The following is a 20,218-nucleotide window of genomic DNA, read 5'->3' on the forward strand; positions in this document are numbered from 1 at the left end:
TCGGTTCAATTATCTGTAACTCCAGGTCCTGGGGCTCTGACAATCCCCTCTGACCTCTTTGGGCAAAGTACACACATAGTGCACATATATGCAGGCAAGATACTCATTAAATACAAACGTTTTAAAAAGAGAGGGAAAGAGAGACTATAAGACTGAAAGTGGAGAGTTTTCACTGTGGCCTGACACAGGAAGAAGAAAGGTTTCCTTGGGGTTCCACAGAAGACAACTAAATACATCCTATTACAGACAAAGGAGGGAATCTGACTTTAAGGAAGTGATCTGAGTGTGGAAGTACACGTCTCTAATCCTAGTGTTGGAAGGTGAGGCAGGAGGACAGAAGTTCATTGTCAGCTCCCACAATAGAAAACCCTATTTAAAAAAAGAAAGAAAGGAAAGAAGGAAGAAAAGGAAGGAAGGAAGGAAGGAAGGAAGGAAGGAAGGAAGGAAGGAAGGAAGGAAGGAAGGAAGGAAGGAAGGAAAAATGTGGCTTAGGAAAATTGGCAAAAGTGATCAGTCAGAAGCAGGAGTGTTGAGGACTGGCTATGGGGTGTCTGGATGTTAAATTCTTCCTTGGAACTGTGGTCTCTGTGATCTCAGTCTCTCTTAGAGAGCCACTGAAAACTAGCAAAAAAAGTCAAGTTATGAAGGCTAGGGGCTGAAGTAAAGACTTGAAACAATATAAAAAGGACAGATAAGAGATTTTAAAAGCAAAAAAACAAAAAAGATTGTCTTAAGGTTGTTTATTATTATTATTATTATTATTATTATTATTATTACCACTACTACTGAGTGAGTTGGACATAGTAGCACAACTTTAATCCCATCACTCAGGAGGCAGAGGCAGGTGGATCTCTGTGAGTCGAGGTCAACCTGGTCTACAAAGTGAGTTTTAGGACAGCCAGGGCTACACAGAGAAACCCTGTCTCAAAAAAACAAAAACAAACAAACAAAAAAAAAACCCTACTACTACTCTGTAGGTATATGGTCATGCAGCAATGGCACACATGGGAATGTTGAAGAGTGTCATGTGGAGGCCAGAGGACACTGGGAGTCAGTTCTCTCTTTCTACTGTGGGTTCTGGAGGATTGAATTCAGGTCATTTAGGCTGGTGGTGTGAAAAGCAGTTTTACCTGCTGAGCTATCTTGGCCCAAGTGAGAATTTTTAAAACTACTGAAGTTGACAGAAATGGAAAGAATGAAGATATTCAAAGAAATTTTAAGTCTACGAATAGTTTTGTGATTAAACAATATATGGAAGAAATTAGAGATAATAAGGACTTTACATTTACATTAAAAGGAAAGAACTAAGAGACATGAACCAAAGCCTATAGGAAATCATGGCAGGAAAGAAGGACTGAATTGCCAGTTGTCAGATAAAGCTAAGTACATAAGGTACATAAGGTAAGACTGCAAAAAGAAAGGAAAGGCTAGAAAATATGCCTGTAAGTAAAAAGAGAAGCCACAATACTTCTTAGAAAAGTAGATAAGAATCAAACAACGAAGCTCAGGAACAAGAAAGGAATGAAGTTTCCCAAAGGAAAAAATATAAAGCTCTCAAACAGCAGAGACAGTAAAGCAATTAGGAATAGGCGTTCTTACATGCATTACACCCCAGGCAGAAGACAAGAGATGGACATTAGAAAAGGAGGTTCAGTAAGATGATAAAGGGAGACCGTAGCAGCTAAATAAGGAATGAGAGATTAAATGGGGGGGGGGGGACACAAATTATAGGAAATAGGCCTAGACAGGTAGTCTCAGAAGAATATGTCATAAAATTCAAGTACAGACAAAGAATCCAGTAGCTTCCAAAAAATAGTAAAAGTCACGTGTGACTGATGTTTTTCTCTTAGGAGCAAAAAGCAGTCACTGTCACTCACTCACTAACTGGTCCTTCCTTCTTTCCAGCAGAGGAAGGCACTTTTGTTAGTCCTGGTAGACTTTTCAGTGTGTCTAATAAACACTCCAGATCAATACTCAAAGGATAGCTTTTATTGTAGTACCTGACCAGAACAGAATGTACAAGTAAATTATAAACCAAACTACTATCAACATGGCTTTGGTAACTACTGAGATTTTTAAGTCTTTAAGTTCTAAGTCTAAGGAAATATAGTTGTAATTGGTTTCTTCCTCTTCTCATAAACCGTAAACAAAGCATGTGACCAGAACCTCAGAAAAGTTCTGGTTACAGAACATTTTTTTTTAATGATGGACATGACATAACCAAGTTCCACATAGAAGTAACCTGTGTTAAGAAGTAATTAAGAATATGAAAGAGTTGGTAATATGGGCATTACAATTAAATAACAGATGATTCAAAAGAAACTTACTTTAAGTATTTCATCCACACAGCTTACATCTCCAGAAACTGATGCCTTAAGAAAAAAACAGACATTAGATTTGAAGTAATTTGTTGTTAGAATTTTAGTACTTACTAAAATATCAGTATTTTAGTATTTACTAAATACTAAAATGTTAGCATTTACAACATATTAAAAACATTATTAGAAATTATATAAAAAGAAATTACAGAAAATTTGAAGAATTATTTATGACCACATTATTTTAAGTCAGAACACTAGCTAGAATTTTTGAAATAGCTTTCCTACACAAAATTCCAAAAAATATTTTTATTTTATATATGTAACTGTTTTGTCTGAACATATATATGGGTGTTATATGCTTGCCTTGTCCTGCGAAGGTCAGAAAAGGGCACGAGGTTCCCTGGAACTGGAGTTATAGTGAGTTGTGAACCGTTGCATGGATGCTAGGAATAGAACCTGGGTGTTCTTAACCACTGAGCCCTCTTTCTAAACCCCAGATTTATTTATTTTTATTTTATGTATATAGTTGCTTTGCCTACACATAAGTCTATACACTACTTATATGCCTAGTACCTACGGAAGCTAGTTGAAGGAATCTGATCCCTTGGAAAAAGAGTTAGAGACAGCTGTGAGATACCATATGGGTGTTAAGAACTGAACCCAGATCTTCAGGAAAAACAGTCAGCGCTCTTGACCCATGAACCATTATCTCTCTAGCCCCTACAAGTTTTTAATGTAGCCGGGTGGTGGTGATGCACCCCTTGAATCCCAGCACTCAGGAGGCAGAGACAGGCAGATCTCTTTGAGTTTGAGGCCATCCTGGTCTACAAGAGCTAGTTCCATTTCATGCTCTAAAGCTACAGAGAAACCCTGCCTCAAAAAACCAAAAAAATAAAAATAAAAATTGAGTAAAATGAGCATTTTTGAAAGACTAGAGATATGGGTCAAAATGTACATTTTACATAGCATTTCACAAACTATAGAAGGCAGACAGACTGGTAATTTTAAGGCATAAATAAGAATAAAAAACTAAACCCAAATCTCATTCCAAAGATTTATTGAAATAACAAATTATCACTTTTCTGAGGGCTCGGAAGCAACTCTGGTCCTCTCTAAGAGCAGCAAGAGCTCTTAACCACTGGCTTAACCACTTTCCCTCGGGTTCCAAGATTCTTTTTATTTAATTTTTTTATTATTATGTGTGTGTGTGTGTGTGTGTGTGTGTGTGTGTATGTATGTGTATGTTAAGGGTAGGGCATGTGGGGAAGAATGGGTCAGAGAATAACTCAAGAGTTGATTGCCGGCCAGGCCAGGTGGTGGTGGCGCCTGCCTTTAATCCCAGCACTCGGGAGGCGAAGGCACGCAGATCTCTGAGATCAAGGCCAACCTGGTCTACAAGAGCTAGTTCCAGGACAGGCTCCAAGGCTACAGAGAAACCCTACCTTGAAAAAACCAAAAAAAAAAAAAAAAAATTGATTGCCTCCTTCTACTATGGAATCCAGGACTGAACTAACTCAAGTTAGCAGGTTTATACTTTACCCACTGAGCTACCTTGCTGGCTCAAGATTCCTAAATGTTCTTAAACATTTTCTTTAACTTTGATTCCTTCTGCTATTCTGAGCTCTGAGATATGCCTTTTGTCTTTTTAACTGTGTGGGGTTTTTTTTGGTTTGTTTGTTTTGTTTTGTTTTTTGAGACAGGGTTTCTCTGTAGCTTTGGAGCCTGTCTTGGAACTAGCTCTTGTAGACCAGGCTGGCCTCGAACTCACAGAGATCTGCCTGCCTCTGACTCCCGAGTGCTGGGATTAAAGGCATGCGCCACCACCACCCAGCCAACTGTTTTTATCATATAAACTACATTAAAAGATAAGCTTTGCAGGGCTGGGGAAATATCTCAGTGGTTTAGAGCATTGGCTGTTCTTCTAGAGCAATCACATGTTCTGCTCACAACATCTGTAACTCCAGCTCCAGGTGATATGAGGCACTCTTCCTTCATCAATAAACACCAGACACACAAAAGTGTATAGGTACACCTGCAGGTGAGACACTCATAAAATAATAAAATAAATAAATCTTGCCTACATGATAATGCTTTGCTGAAATCTAATATTCTGACAATTTAGTACATGAAGATAAATTTTCAGATATTTCACTATGAATGCTTAGCTCTTTGGTTATTTTGAATGTCAACTTTTTTTTTTTAAATGTTTATTTATTTGTTATGTATACAATATTCTGTCTGTATGTATGTTTGCAGGCCAGAAGAAGGCACCAGACCTCATTACAGATGGTTGTGAGCCACCATATGGTTGCCGGGAATTGAACTCAGGACCTTTGGAAGAGCAGGCAATGCTCTTAACCACTGAGCCATCTCTCCAGCCCCCTTGAATGTCAACTTTTATACAGTCACAGTGACTGTTTCAGCCCTTTAGTTGTGAGCAAAGGAGGAGGCATCAGAACTACACAACATTATCACTTCTGTACACTTCAAAGTCTCACCATTTATTACCATAAACCATGACCTGCTTTATTTGTAAAACTCTAAGAATAGACAAGCTAATTTTCTCTTTTTTTTTCCAGTTTTTCAAGACAGAGTTTCATTGTAGTTTTAGGGCCTGTCCTGGAACTAGCTCTTGTAGACCAGGCTGGTCTCGAACTCACAGAGATCTGCCTGCCTCTGCCTCCCAAGTGCTGGGACTAAAGGTGTTTGCCACCACCGCCCAGATTTTCTCTTTAAATAAAAAGAAACAAGCTATACTATCCCATAAAACCAAAGAACTGAGCCGGGCGGTGGTGGCGCACACCTTTAATCCCAGGCACTTGGGAGAGGCAGGCGGATCTCTGTGAGTTCGAGACCAGCCTGGTCTACAAGAGCTAGTTCCAGGACAGGCTCCAAAACCACAAAGAAACCCTGTCTCGAAAAAACCAAAAAAAAAAAAAAAAACAAAAACCAAAGAACTATAACAAATCAGTAAATCTTTCTTACAATTTGACTTGTCATCTTAATTTAAGAAATCTGTGAATGATATTTTCTTTATTATCCAAAAAAGTGTATAGTTCTATGAATCCACTTGGAAGTTAATTCCCAAATTGTTCTTTAAACCTTTATTTCATGAATTTTTAAATTTTCCTCTTACTATTAAGGCAAAAAAAACAGTTCCAATTCTCTGAAGTATCTACAAATGACTGCATATAGCTATAGTGCTAACCACTCTAAGTGTGAGACTTACATCCAAAGGTCGGGAAGGTATTTTCAGCTTGGTGAGATGTGCTTTGCTGCTGGGCTTCAGCTCAGTCATGTTATTACCATGAGACTGGCTGCTGTAGTGCTCAGAGGTCAGCTTTGGTTCCACAGACTCCTGTCCATCCATGGGCCTTACATAGGCAGTGGGTTTCTGTAACATTGAACTAGATTTGGACATCAAAGAAGGTGGGAAAGACTGATTTGAATGCTGCCCACTTGAAAAAGAAACACGGGAAGGAGAATCCCAATTGGCATCAGGGTCCCGAGGTGATTTGGAGCGCTGATGTTCCTTGCTATGGTGATCATTCCCATGAGACCTGGAATGGCTAGAACTTAATGAAGAAACAGCCTGGGGTTTTCCAGGGCTTGAGGATCGTGATTTGGAGTGTTCTGACCCATGCTGGCCTTTCTTCCGGCTACTGCTATATGAGTCACGGTCATGTCTCTGACTACTACTACTACTAGTGCCACTACCACCTGCACTGTTCCGCTGGCTACTGTGTCCACTCTGCAAGCCAGAGGACCGTTTCTGAGACTGAGAAGTGCTTGGTGCAGGTCCTACAGGAGTCCATTTGTTACTCTGATGAGAGCCTCCGTGTCTCTGTTCAAAAAAATTTGGGTTCGCTTTTTCGTCTGTTGTGGTTGGTACTGCAGGCTTGGGAATTGCAACAAGCTTTGGTATAGATCTGTCTCCTATATAATCCTTCATCTCATCGTAGTTTCCAAGCATACTCTGAATACGACTTGATAACTTATCTTCTTTGCTAGTCTACAAAAGAAAGAAAATATACTGTTAGTATAATTTGAAATAAAATATTCTTCCAAACTCATTTTATAACCCTCAATCAGAAGGGTTTTTAAAGATAAATCTCACTTTTTAATCTTAAAATACACATCTATAAATATACACCAAATACACACACAAAACAAACAATAAAACTAGATCCTCTCACAGTCTAGGTGAGCACTGATTCTACCACGCACTCTTAGTCCAGATAAATATTTCTCTCTTTTTCTTTCTTTTATTTTTGGTTTTTCAAGACAGGGTTTCTCTGTGGCTTTGGAGCCTGTCCTGGAACTAGCTCTGTAGACCAGGCTGGTCTAGAACTCACAGAGATCCGCCTGCCTCTGCCTCCCGAGTGCTGGGATTAAAGGTGTGCACCACCATCGCCCGGCTGGATAAATATTTTTCATAGTGAAAAAAAAATTTATTGAATGTATCTGAGGGCAAAAAACAATCAAGAAAGTATTTGAAAATAACCATACTAAAATACAAAAGAAAATCTACAGATTACATTAAAAAGAAATCAAGACTAAATAATCAGGGCTGGGATACAGCTCGGGTTGCAGTGTTTAAATGGCATGCCTGAAGCCCTGTGTTTAACCCCTAATAACACATAAATTGACTTGGTGACATATCCCCAGCACAAAGGAGGATCGCAAATTCATCCTTGACCACTTAGTGAGTTTTAGGCCTGGAAAACCTGAGACATTAACTTAAAAAAGAAATTCCCAGCCAGGTGGTGGTAGCGCACACCTTTAATCCCAGAGGCAGAGGTAGGCCAACCTGGTTTACCAGAGCTAGTTCTGGAGAGGCTCCAAAGCTAAAGATAAAATCTGTCTTAAAAAACAAAAACAAACAAACAAAAAAAAACACAACAAACTAACAAAAAAAAAAGAACAAAAGAAATTCCCAAAGAATCAATAAAAAATAAAAAAAGGAAAACAAAAAACCCCACCTGAACTACCACTATTTATTTTGAGATTGGGAAACATTAATGATAACTTTGTATTGTTTGAAATCTGTCTGATCTTCTTAAAGAATCAAGATAAAAATATGGCTGTTCACAGAAAACATCAATATTGGAAAACAAGTTTCATTCATTTTTTTTTATTGTAAAATGAATAGTAGCATGATTTACAGATTCTAGACTTTAAAATGTTAACAACCATTGAAACCCAAAGGCAAACGAAATGCTAGAAAGACATGTCACCACTAAAGCGACCTTAGAGTCATGAGAATTTGGTACTATTCAGTGTTCTTTTTTTTGTAATCTCAAATCAAAAACAATGATAGTAATTAATAATAACAATTGGGCTCAGTGATTAAGGGCACTTGGCTGCTCTTCCAAAGGGCTAAAGTTCAAATTCCAGCACCCACACAGTGGTTTACAGCTGTCTGTAACTATTGCCCCAGATGATCTGATGCCCTCTTCCGACTTCTTCTAGGACTGCATACATGTAGTACACAGATGATCAGACATCTAAGCATTCATAGACATAAAATAAAAACAAAATAAACAATTTTTTAAAAAAAATTAAAATAGTAACTGATCCAATTTATTTCTCTTAATTTTTAAAAAGATTTATTCATGGACTGGAGAGATGGTTCCGAGGCTAAGAGGTCCTGAGTTCAATTCCCAGCAACCACATGGTGACTCACAACCATCTGTAATGAGATCTGGCACTGTATCCTGGAAAGTGTATATATAATAAATAAATAAATTTACAAAAAAAAAAAAAGAAACAGGCCAGGTGGTGGTGGCAAACGCCTTTAATTCAGCACTCAGGAGGCAGAGGCAGGTAGATCTCTATGTGTTTGAAGCCAGCCTGGTCCATAGAGTGAGTTCTAGGACAGGCCCCAAAACTACAGAGACACCCTGTCTCAAAGAACCAAAAGAGAAAAAAAAAAAGAGAAACAAGCATTCCAGCCGATGAAACTTATGAAATAAACAGAGAGAAACACAGCATCTGTGAAAGTCATCTTTGATTGATGTTATAACCAAAGAATACAGACTACCTAATAAACAGTAAGTAATGTAGACTCACTGACAAAAAAAATACCCTTTTGAGACAGGGTTTCTCTATGTACTCTCACCTAGCCTTGAACTCAGTGATCCAGCCTGCCTCCGCCTCCCATAATGCTTCAAGAAAAAGCAGTCACTGAGCTGAAGAGATGGCTCAGTGGTTAAAAGCATAAATGTATTATTCTTCCAGAAGACCTGAGTTCCCAGCACCCATGTTGGATGGCTCAAAGCTGCCTGTAACTTCAGATGCAGGGCACCAGACATCCTCTTCTGGCCTCTACAAAGACCTATCAGTGTGCGCATCATAAAAACAGTCATAAAAACGAATCTTAAAAAACCTAAAAGCTGGGCGGTGGTGGAGCACAAATTTAATTCCAGAAATCAGGAGGCAGAGGCAGGAAGATCTTTCTGAGTTCAAGACTATACTGGTCTACAGAGTGAGTAGTTCCAAGATAGGCTCCAAAGCTACACAGAGAAACCCTGTCTCAAAACAAAAACAAACACAAACAAACACAAACAAGCACAAATGTCATGTAAGTGAGGTAAAATAAAACATTCAAAGAAAGATAACTTACAACTTTATATGGCTCAGCAAATAGAGGAGAGCTAGGTGGGAAGGCGTCTTCACCCTGCTGAATTTCCTGATTCCGCCTTTCCCGTTCTTTCATGCGCAGCACATTCCGGTCTTCACGGTTCATGTTGCTATGAGGAGAAGTACAATTTTTACATCACAAAAATAAAAATATCATAGTCTGTACTGACTGTCAACACAACACTCCAAATGGAGATTTCAACCTTCTTTCCACTTCTGGGCATTTACCAGACATTTGTGCTGAAGCTGGATTCCGGCACTGATTTTAGCAACTAATAGCATCATCATCTTCCATAGCCACCCAGAAAGAAAACATTAGCTAGAGTATGAGAAACCACTACTCAATCAAAACAACTTTTTTTTTCCTGGGAATTAAACAGAGCCTCATACATTATGGCAAGATTCTTCTACTCCACTGCCCCAAACACAAGAATTTTTCAAGTGCTCTGCTACCTGAAAGTCAGTTAAAATTTGTATATTCAAAGGGAAAGGACGACGTAAACTCATTTTTCAGTGTTTCCTCTTCACAATGCTAGCTGACAATATCGTTGGTGGCATATAACCCACTTCCATCTACCACCCAGACCCCATGTCCAGTTCTTTTCTCTACTTTGCATCTACCTTATCTTGATTTCTTTTTGTCCCAAACACAGCTTCCTTGATGTCCATCGTTACTGCAGTCTGACCTCAGCTTTGTTGTTGTTCTAGAATCCCTAAAAAACGACATTTCTGCCCTAAATATATTAATATTTTCAATTAATGCCTCGATAAGTGACAAACTAAGGCTTTAGTGATAGAATCTAAAATTAACATGTGTTAGTAAGTGTAACTAAAAACTATTAAAAAGGAAAAAGTAGGGGCTGGAGAGATGGCTCAGCGGTTAAGAGCATCGCCTGCTCTTCCAAAGGTCCTGAGTTCAATTCCCAGCAATCACATGGTGGCTCACAACCATCTGTAATGAGGTCTGGTGCCCTCTTCCGGCCTGCAGGCATACACACTGACAGAATATACATAATAAATAAATAAATATTTTAAAAAAAGGAAAAAGTATCTGGAGTCAAAGGGAAAGTGGGAATGTTATTTCTGCAATTATGACAATACTATATTGTCACTAGTACTATATTGTCAAGAGGAATGGCTTATTTATAACAGCAGAGATTTTTCTCTGCATAAACAATAAATAAAAGAAGCTGTAAAATGCTAAGTAAGTGGTATCAGGACCACTGCTGCTCCTATCCCCGAAGCTGAATATAGATTATACCTCTATCTTGGTTATGTTCCAAAGAGGAAGAGAGATAAACACAGAGACAGACTAACCAAAGAGGGAAATTAGTATGTATTTGTGGAACGTATTTTAAAACAAATAAGGAAATATAAATCAAGGTGGGCAATGGTAACACACACCTTTAATCCTAGCATATGGAGACAGAAGCAGGCAGATCTCTGAATTTGAGACCAACCTGGTCTCCAGAGCATGACAACCAAGGTTACATAGAGAACCCTATCTTGAAAAACAAAACAAAAAAGAAAACAAAGGTCAATCAGACCCAAAAAAGCACATCATTTAAGAGGAGCAGTAGAACCAACACATTCTTGGGAATGTATTGGAGAGAAGGCTCTGTGGTTAAGAACACTTGCTGTTCTTACAGAGGTCCAAGATTCCCACATGATGTTTCACAAATGTCCTTAATTCCAGCTCAGGGGATCAGGCACCCTCTTGTGGCCTCCCCAGGCACCAAACATGCACAGAATGTACATACATATATACAGGCAAAACATTCACAACAATAATGGACAGAGAGATAGAGATTCTAAGTGTTTGAAATGTGTATTCAAGTTGGTTTTTTTTTCCAGACTAAATGTGAGATTTGTTACTGAACACAGGGCTCAACACTTGTCCAGGGAACCACAAATGGGGATATATTTGACCCCACAGACATCAGGAATGAGCTGCTTCTCAGTGACCATGTCTTCAAGCTCATCTGCATTAAACTTGAAGCCTCACTTCTGTGGGATGTGGATCTTCTGGAAGCCAGGGAACCTGGCTCTCTACTCAGAGCCTCAATTACATGTTCCTTATTTTGCAGCTTGGTATGAATGGACATGACAGCCTGGCCAATGTGAACCTTGGTGTCACTGTGCCCTGGGGCTTCACAAAGGCACCACATATACCTGTTTGGAGCATATCAGCCCCAGCACAGGACAACATCTAGTGGATTGGGATGACATAGAAAGGGTGGAGTTTCACTGCAAGATGAAAGCCGTCCTTTCCACAACACTTTATCATGTCTTGGCACAAATACAGGCAGTCTCCAGGACTTAAGAGAATTGCTCATCTGACACCATATGGTCACACAGTGAAAATTCATCAACTTTTGCCTTCTTCTGCCCCAAGTCAAAGATGCAGATCTTAGCATCAAGAACACCTCCACAGAAGTGAAACCCTGAGTACGGCTTGTTGTTTTGTTTTGGTGTTGTCGGTGCTCTTGAGTTCTATTGCACAGGTATGCCATAGTATATATGTGGGAGTTAGAGTAGAATTGATGGGAGTCAGTTCCCTCCTATTGTGTGGGTTCCAGAGATTAATCTTAAAGTGTCAGGCTTGGCAGTACATGCTACTTACCCACTGAGCCATCGCCCTGATGGCTTGTTGTTTCTTATGTGTATTACTATCTAATGTAGCTAAGATATAACCTACAGTAATACAAAGGAACACTATTGCCAAATTGGGCAGTGGTGCACACCTTTAATCCCAGCATTCACGAGACAGAGGCAGATGAATCTCTATGAGTTTGAGGAGAACCTGGTCTACAGAGGGAGTTCCAAAATAGCTAGAGCTACACAGAGAAACCCTCTCTTGAAAAACCATTGAAAGAAAAGAAGGAAAAAAAAAGAAATACTGTTGTGATATATTTGGTTTTGCTAGTGCCTAGCACTCTATAAAACTGACAAATTATTTGAATCTTCCTCTAATGAATATCAAAAGCAGTTGGAGGATAAAACCAAAGAAAACATCCTTTAGCACATTTGGACAGATTAATAAATGTTATATTAACAATCAAGTTTCAATTAGGCCTCTTGAATTATGGTACTACCAAAATACAAAGCTATTTAGAGTCTAAGGGGCTTGTTAACTACCAATTTCCTAAATTCAAATTCCGAAAGATGAGCCTGTGATGGAAATCACAGAGTGCATCTCATCATGCTTAAAGCTTGTGGAGTTGCATTCCCATCACCACAAACAAAAACCATAAAAGGTCAAAAAATGCAAAAAATATGTCTCAATGTTATACATTAAACAGCATTAAAATAAGTCAAAAACATTAAGGAAAAACACCTGTTTTTCTTTATAAAGAAAGGAATTATTGCCAGGTGGTGATGGCGCACGTCTTTAATCCCAGCACTCGGGAGGCAGAGGCAGGCGGATCTCTGAGTTTGAGACCAGTTTGGTTTACAAGAGCTAGTTCCAGGACAGGCTCCAAAGCTACGGAGAAACCCTGTCAAGGAGGAGGAAGAAGAAGAAGAAAGAAGAAAGAAGAAAGAAGAAAGAAGAAGGAGAAGGAGAAGAAGAAGAAGAAGAAGAAGAAGAAGAAGAAGAAGAAGAAGAAGAAGAAGAAGAAGAAGAAGAAGAAGAAGAAGAAGAAGAAGAAGAAGGAATTATTATCACCTTAAAAAAGAATCCTTGGTTGCTAACATTTGTCACCTCTTCCTCTGCCCTCATATTATTGATGGGTTTTAGGCCAATGAAACCCACTCTTAATTACTATTCAGGTTCCCAAACCTTTCTGATTAAACTTAAAACTATCAGAAACAACTGTGGTCTTATATCACTAAATATTCTAACACTATTCAAGAAATAAAGGTCATAAAGAGAACAAATATTATAATCTCCCGGAATTTTATATATTGAATGAATACTATATAAGCCAACTGAATCTAATGGTTACTAAACAACACTTCAACAAAAGAATACACATTCTTAGCCAGGCAGTGGTGGTGCATGCCTTTAATCCCAGCATTCTGGAGACAGAAGTTGGCAGATCTCTGAGTTCAAGGCCGGGCTGGTCTACAGAGTTCCAGGACAACCAGGGCTACACAGAGAAACCCTGTGTTGAAATACAATTAAAAAAAAAATTCAAGGGAAATAAGGAAACCCTGTAAGCTAACAGAAACAAAAACAAAACATACCAGAACTGGTGAGGTTCAGTAAATATCAACTTTAAAATGGAAAGAATTTGGGGCTGGAAAGATGGTTTAGTAGTTAAGAGTACTTACTATTCTTGCAGGGGAACAGAGTTAAATTAGCAGCACATCCATCTGGCAGCTCACAACTTCCCATAACTCCAATTCCTGGGGCTACAATGCACTCTTCTGGCCTCTACAGGTAACATGTAGTGAACTTACAATACACACACTCAGGTACACATGTACATTCATAAAATATTTTTTTAATTTAAAAAGAAGAAAAAGATTTTCAACTGGGCATAGTGTAATCCAGCTCAGGACTTAAAAAAAAAAAAAAAAGAAAACAGTTATGTATCTTAATCACTTTCCTTTTTTTTTTTTTTTACAATTTTGATATCATTTATTGTAGCTGATTGTTTCTGTTGGTTCATTATCTTTTTTCTCTTCAAATTTTGATTATGTTAGAATTTTTGTGAACTGTTGGTAAATGAATCTACCACTATGATCTTGAAGAAACAGAATACAGTCTGGTGGTGAGGGCCAGCATGTGCTAGCTTTGATCCCCTGTACCACAAAAAAAAAAAAAAAAAAAAAGGGCAACAAAAAAAAAAAAGGGCAACTTATACTGAATACTTTAAACATCACTGAAATACAAGTTAAGCCATTTTTTTCTCTATGGTTCTCTACCAAAGTATCTCAATAATAGTATTATTTGAATCAAGACTTGACTAGTGCAACTAGAAAATAATCATTCTGCCATTCCTAAAAGCAAGAAGAAGAAGAGGAGGAAGAAGAGGGGGGGGAATGAGGAGGAAGAGGAAGAGAAAGAAGAACAGGAGGAGGAAGAAGAGGAAGAAGGAAAAGAGAAAGAGGAAGAGGAAGAAGGAAGAGGAGGAGGAGAAGAGGAGGAGGAGAAGAAGGAGGAGGAGGAGGAGCTATAACATTTGGAGTAGTAGTGAGATAAATAAACAGTCCAGTTGTGGCAAGTTGACAAGAACACAAAAATCTACAAAGCACAGTTAAATAGCAAATGTGTTATAATTTCAACTTTTTATCTTTTTTTTTTTTTTAAAGATTTATTTATTTATTATGTATACAACATTCTGCCTCGATGTATGCCCACATGCCAGAAGAGGGCGCCAGATCTCAGTACAGATGGTTGTGAGCCACCACATGGTTGCTGGGAATTGAACTCAGGACCTCTGGAAGAGCAGCCAGTGCTCTTAACCTCTGAGCTATCTCTCCAGCCCAACTTTTTATCTTTTTTAAGATTAATTTATTTATTATGTATACAACATTTCTTCCATGTATGCTTGCATACCAGAAGAGGGCACCAAATCTTATTATAGATGACTGTGAGCCACCATGTGGTTGCTGGGAATTGAACTCAGGACCTCTGGAAGAGCAGTCAGTACTCTTAATCTCTGAGCCATCTCTCCAGCTCCCTCAACTTTTCATCTTTAATAATACATTTACTGTAGTAATACAAAAAAGATACACTGAAAGTTGGGAGTTTTTTGTTATTGTTTGTTTTTTGGTTTTTCGAGACAGGGTTTCTCTGTAGCCTTGGAGCCTATCCTGAAACTAGCTCTTGTAGACCAGGCTGGCCTCAAACTCACAAAGATCCACCTGCCTCTGTCTCCCAAGTGCTGGGATTAAAGGTGTGCACCACCACCGCCTGTCGAAAATTTTTAAATAATTTTTTAAATTTTATTTCATGTGCATTGGTGTAAGGATGTCAGATCACCTGGTATTGGAGTCACAGACAGTTGTGAGCCACCATGTGGTTGCTGGGAATTGAACCCAGGTCCTCTGAAAGAGTAACCAGTGCTCTTATCCTCTGAGCCATCTCTCCAGCCTTTGAAAGTTTTTTAAAAATAATTTATTTATTTGTATAGTGTTTTGCCTACAAGTATGTCTGTGAGAGGGTGTTGAATTCCCTGAAATAGGAGTTACGTACAGTTGTGAACTGCCATGTGGATGCTGGGAATTGAACCCGGGTCCTCTGGAAAAGTAGAAAGTGCTCTTAACCACACTTTTCTAATGGTGAGAAGAGACACCATTACCAAGAAAACTTACAAAAGCAAACATTTATGGATTCATGGTTCCAGAAGGTTAGAGTCCATCAGGTGAGAAACATGTAGCAGGAATGCAGACATGGGGGTGAGGAAGCAGTTGTGGGCTTATATCTCTAGCCACAAGCAGGAGGCAGAGTGCTAACTGGAACTGGCTTGGGCATTTGAATCATCAAAAACCGCCTCCAGTGACACACCTTCTCTAATAAGGCTATATATCCTGATCCTTCCCAAACAGTTCCACCAACTGGGGACCAAGCATACAAACATGTGAGTCTATGGGGACCATTCTCATTCCAATCACTACAGTGATTAAGATATAGAGGAACTCATGTTCCTTGTATATTGCTGTGAGGATACACAAATGGAGCAGCTACTATGGAAAAAATGTTTAGTGATTCCTCAAAACCTTTAGCATAGGTGCTGGAGAGATGGCTCAACCATTAAGAGCACTAATTGTTCTTCCAGAGGACCTAGGTTCAATTCCCAGCACCCATACAGCAGCTAACAACTGTCTGTAACTCCAATCCCAGGGGAGCTAATCTCTTTTCTTGCCACTGCAGGCATTGCATACACACGATGCATATATACATTTAGGCCAACATATAAAAGTAAACAGAATCTTAAAAAACAACAAAACTTTAAATATCAGGTGGGGGTGTAAGAGAGATAGCTCAATGCTTAAGAGTATTTAATTACTCTTGCAGAGGACCCAGGTTCAGGTCACAGAACTCATATGATAGATCACAACCAGTCCTAACTTCAAGTCCATAGGATCCAATCCCTCTTCTGACTGACCTCCATGGATGTGAGGCACAGATTGTGCTACATATGCATATATGCATGTAAAATACTCGTACACAAAAAACTAATAACTTTTAAAAATTAAAAACCTTTAACAGAGAACTACCAAATGATTTTACTTCTAGGTATACACTCTAAAAAATATAAAGTAGGAACTCAGATCCTTGAACACCAACATTCAGAGAGGCATCATTCACAACAGACCAAAGAAGGAAACAAGGTGCTGCATCAGCACTCAGAGAAGCAAACTGTGGTATATAAATATAACAAATATACTCTTCGGCCATGAAGGTGAATGAAATTCTGCTACATACTACAACTAAGATTATCCCTGAAAACATCAGCATATGTGAAATAAGCTAAACTCTGAAGGTCACATATTATATAATTCCAATTAATGAGATACCTAGAATGAACAAATTCACAGAAAACAGAAGAGGTAAGAACAATGGGAAAATGCCATTTTTAAAAGATAATTAATTTTATTTTTATTTTATGTGCATTGGTATTTTTGCCTGTATGTATGTCTGTGTGAAGGTGCCAGATCTTGGAGCTACAGACAGCTCCTTTGTGGGTGCTGGGAATTGAATCCAAGTCCTCTGGAAAAGTAGTCAGTGCCATCTCTCCAGCCCTAGAAAAGTATCATTTTATAATCTTTCAAATTTTTTGTTTGGTATGATGAAAAAGTTCTAGAAAAGGGCAGTGTTGGTGGTTGTACATGCTGTAAATAGACCATGAACTGTATACATAAAATGAGTAAAATAATAAAATTTTTATGCTATGTGTATTCTGCCATAATTAAGAAAAATCCAACAGGGGTAAATATGAACCAAATACTTTGTGTACATGTATGAAACTACCAGAGAATAAAATTTCAAAATTACACATATTTTTATATGTATATGTGGTTATGTGAGTTTATGTGCCCACATACATACAGGATTCTGTGTAGCAGATGAGGGCATTGAATCCCCTGGAACTAGAATTACTAGTTGGTTGAGAGATGCCATGCAGGTGCTGGGAATTAAATCTGGGTCCTCTGGAAGAGTAGTCAGTGTTCTTAACCCCTGACCTATCACTGTAGCCCCCAGAATATTTTTTTAACTGAAAAAAACCCAAAAAGCATATGGTAAAAATAAAAATTGAAATATTCATTCCCAATGAATCAGAAATAATCTATTTTGTTCACAAATAATGACATAAAATTTGCAAATTTTAAAAATTTTTAAGTTAAATTTTTTTTTAATTGTTTTTTTTTTTAAAAAAAAATGCTGGCCAGGCACAGTGGTACCAGCCTTTTAATACCAGTACTTGGGAGGCAGAAGCAGGTGGAACTCTGTGAGTTTAGCTGGCATGGTAAACAGTTTCATGACAGTTGGGGTTATATAGAGAAACCCTGTCGATAGATAGATAGATAGATAGATAGATACATACATACATACATACATAGATTAAATGTTACTTAACATGCCCCTTTCAAGTGAAACTCAGAATCTGTTATGCTTCCATGGCCGTTACTATCTCATAGCAATATTCCTATAAAAATAGGGCGATTCAATTACCAGATTATTGATGGTTTAAATTCCAAAAGTCAAAAAATGAGAATTAAGCTGATATTTCAATTAATTTCAAACAGCTACTTGACTTTAACTTTACCACAAAGCACTAAGTTAAAGCACAAAGCCTCATGGACCCAGAAACCCCTCTTGGCCTCATTTGCAGGATTTCTCTACCCATGAGAACTTGTGAAGAGATTGCTTCCTACCAAAGAAGGAAACAAAGACTGCACACCTGGAGATCAAAGCCAAACTAACAAAACATCAGGTCCCAAGACAGTGTTTTGTACAGAAGGGCTCTTGTCCAAAAGGCAGTGCTGAGAAGATGGAGTTTATAGTTTCTTTTATTTTCACAGTGCCAGGGACCTAACTTAGTATTTCAATTATGCTAAGTAAAGAATCCACTACTGAGCTTTACCACTAGTCTCTCATCTTCAGATGTAAAACACAGCAAAAATTAGAAAAATAAAGATAAGGATTACATAGCATTTTTACTGTTGTATTTATTTATGTAAATATGTGCCTGTGTACTTGTGGAGGTAAGAGGTCAATTCAAACACTTTCACCTCATTTTTTGAGCCAGAATCTCACAGAACAGAGGAGCCCCAGAAATCAGCCTCCTCTCTGCCTTCCCCAATCTTGGTGAACTTTTCTGAATTATCTCCTTAGCCTGCCTGTCATTTTTCTTTTCTTTCCTTTTTTTTCTTAGATCAGGCTAGCCTTGAACTCACAAACATCACTCTGTGAAAACAAAATAAGAAACTCCTTTCCAAAGCATCATGTCCTTAGATCCAAATTTCAAAGTCAAGGCATTTTCAAAATATCTATGTTGGATTAGTTCAGCGGCATTTATAAACAAATATCTTTTAGCAGCTGTTGCTCCTTCCTCAGCATTCAAACAATTCAAAGAGAGCATAATAGCATACAGTATCAAAATTCTCTGTTTATTTTCCATCTTTGTACGGCTTTATTTTAACTCTATTTTGTTTATTTTTACTTTTAACTTTTTGCTTTAAGTCAGGTTCTCTGTATATCTTTGACCTGGTATAACTCTGTAGACCAGGCTGTCCTTGAACTCTCAGAGATCCGCCTGTCTCTGCCTCCCAGGCATTCAGGATTAAAGGCGTGTGCTACTACACCTTGAAGTCACAGAGGTCAATCTCCCTCTGCCTCCCAAGTGTTGGGATTAAAAGTGTGTACTACCATACCCAACTACTCTCTTTCTTCCTTATTTTTGTTTTTTACTTTAAGAACTTTAACTTTTAGTCTGCATATATTTTCAACACACTGTAAACCATTTAGAAATTTTCTTTGTCTTTGAATCTCTCTTTACTGTATAGTTGAGTGCTGGGATTAAAGGCGTGTGCCACCACCGCCCGGTACATTTTTATTTTCTTAACCAAAAGCAACTTTCTTTTTCTTCTTCTTCTTTTTCTTTCTTTTAAAAGTCAAGGACTCTCCTCGTTAGTATAGTGGTGAAAAAAAAAAAAAAGTCAAGGACTCATGAAATCCAGGCTGTGCTCAAATGGCTATTGAGCTCAGGATGACCCTGAAATCCTCTTGGCTCCACTTCCCAAGTGCTAGGAAAACAGATTTATACTACCATGCCTACCTCTTAATCAAATTTCTGTGTCACCTCAAATTCCTATTATCCTGACTCATAAATAAATCTCAACCAGGTTTTCAAAGCTTCCTAAAAGTGGTAATCTTTCTCTTTCCTATTTCAAAAAGTATCCCGTTGAGTCCTATGACTTTCTGTGATCCTAATTTATTCCACAAATAACTTTCTGTTGTGGGACAAGGATTAAGAAACAGAATATTAAAAATAAAAGACAGGGGCCAGGTGTGGTGTCGAACACCTTTAATGCCAGCACACTGGAGGCACAAGCAGGTAGATCTCTGAGTTCAGGTTAGCCTGGTCTACAGAGCCAGTTCCAGGACAACCAGGTCTACATAAAGAAACCCTTGTGCTGTAAAACAAAACAACAACAATAAAATTAGAACTACAGTTTTTACACGGGGCAGTGGTGGCGCACACCTTTAATCCCAGCACTTGGGAGACAGAGGCAGGCAGATCTCTGTGAGTTTGAGGCCAGCCTGGTCTACAAGAGCTAGTTCCAGGACAGGTTCCAAAAGCTACAGAGAAACCCTGTCTTGAAAAACCAAAAAAAGGGGCTGGAGAGATGGCTTAGTGGTTAAGAGCACTGGCTGCTCTTCCAGAGGTCCTGAGTTCGGTTCCCAGCAACCATGTGGTGGCTCACAACCATCTGTACTGAGATCTGGCGCCCTCCTCTGGCATGCGGGCGTACATTGAGGCAGAATGTTGTATACATAATAAATAAATCTTTAAAAAAAAAAAGGAAAAAAAAGAAAAAGAAGAACTATAGTTTCTTATCACCTAAATATCAGTTCTCAAAATGCCATCATCTGAACCTATTCTCTTCTTTCCTACTGTTTAAAAAGGAAAAAATTAGTTCTTCCTCTCAATGAACACTCTCCCCCAATTTGCTATCTTCTGGATCTTCACCAGTTCTTGCCATCTCTGAAATAACTTCAACTTCTTTTTCTCTAATAAACCCTTTTAATCCTATCCATCACCATCCAAATACCTTTTTTAAAAGGTCAGAGTAATACT

General features: G+C 38.4%; 1 protein-coding gene across 2 annotated transcripts in view; it reads right to left on the reverse strand.

Annotated features, from left to right (window-relative positions):
• Aff4 (ALF transcription elongation factor 4) overlaps positions 1-20,218 on the reverse strand; it is an 84,327-nt gene that overhangs the window by 53,483 nt on the left and 10,626 nt on the right. For both annotated transcript variants that reach the window (XM_075992668.1, XM_075992667.1), the window contains exons 2-4: positions 8,947-9,073; positions 5,551-6,333; positions 2,328-2,372 (exon numbers count right to left, since the gene is read on the reverse strand). In XM_075992668.1, the coding sequence (XP_075848783.1) occupies positions 2,328-2,372; positions 5,551-6,333; positions 8,947-9,069 (951 nt within the window). In that variant the 5' untranslated portion in view covers positions 9,070-9,073. The remainder of the gene's footprint in view (positions 1-2,327; positions 2,373-5,550; positions 6,334-8,946; positions 9,074-20,218) is intronic.

This window comes from Microtus pennsylvanicus, chromosome 11 (genome assembly GCF_037038515.1).
Source record: "Microtus pennsylvanicus isolate mMicPen1 chromosome 11, mMicPen1.hap1, whole genome shotgun sequence".
Taxonomy (NCBI): domain Eukaryota; kingdom Metazoa; phylum Chordata; class Mammalia; order Rodentia; family Cricetidae; genus Microtus; species Microtus pennsylvanicus.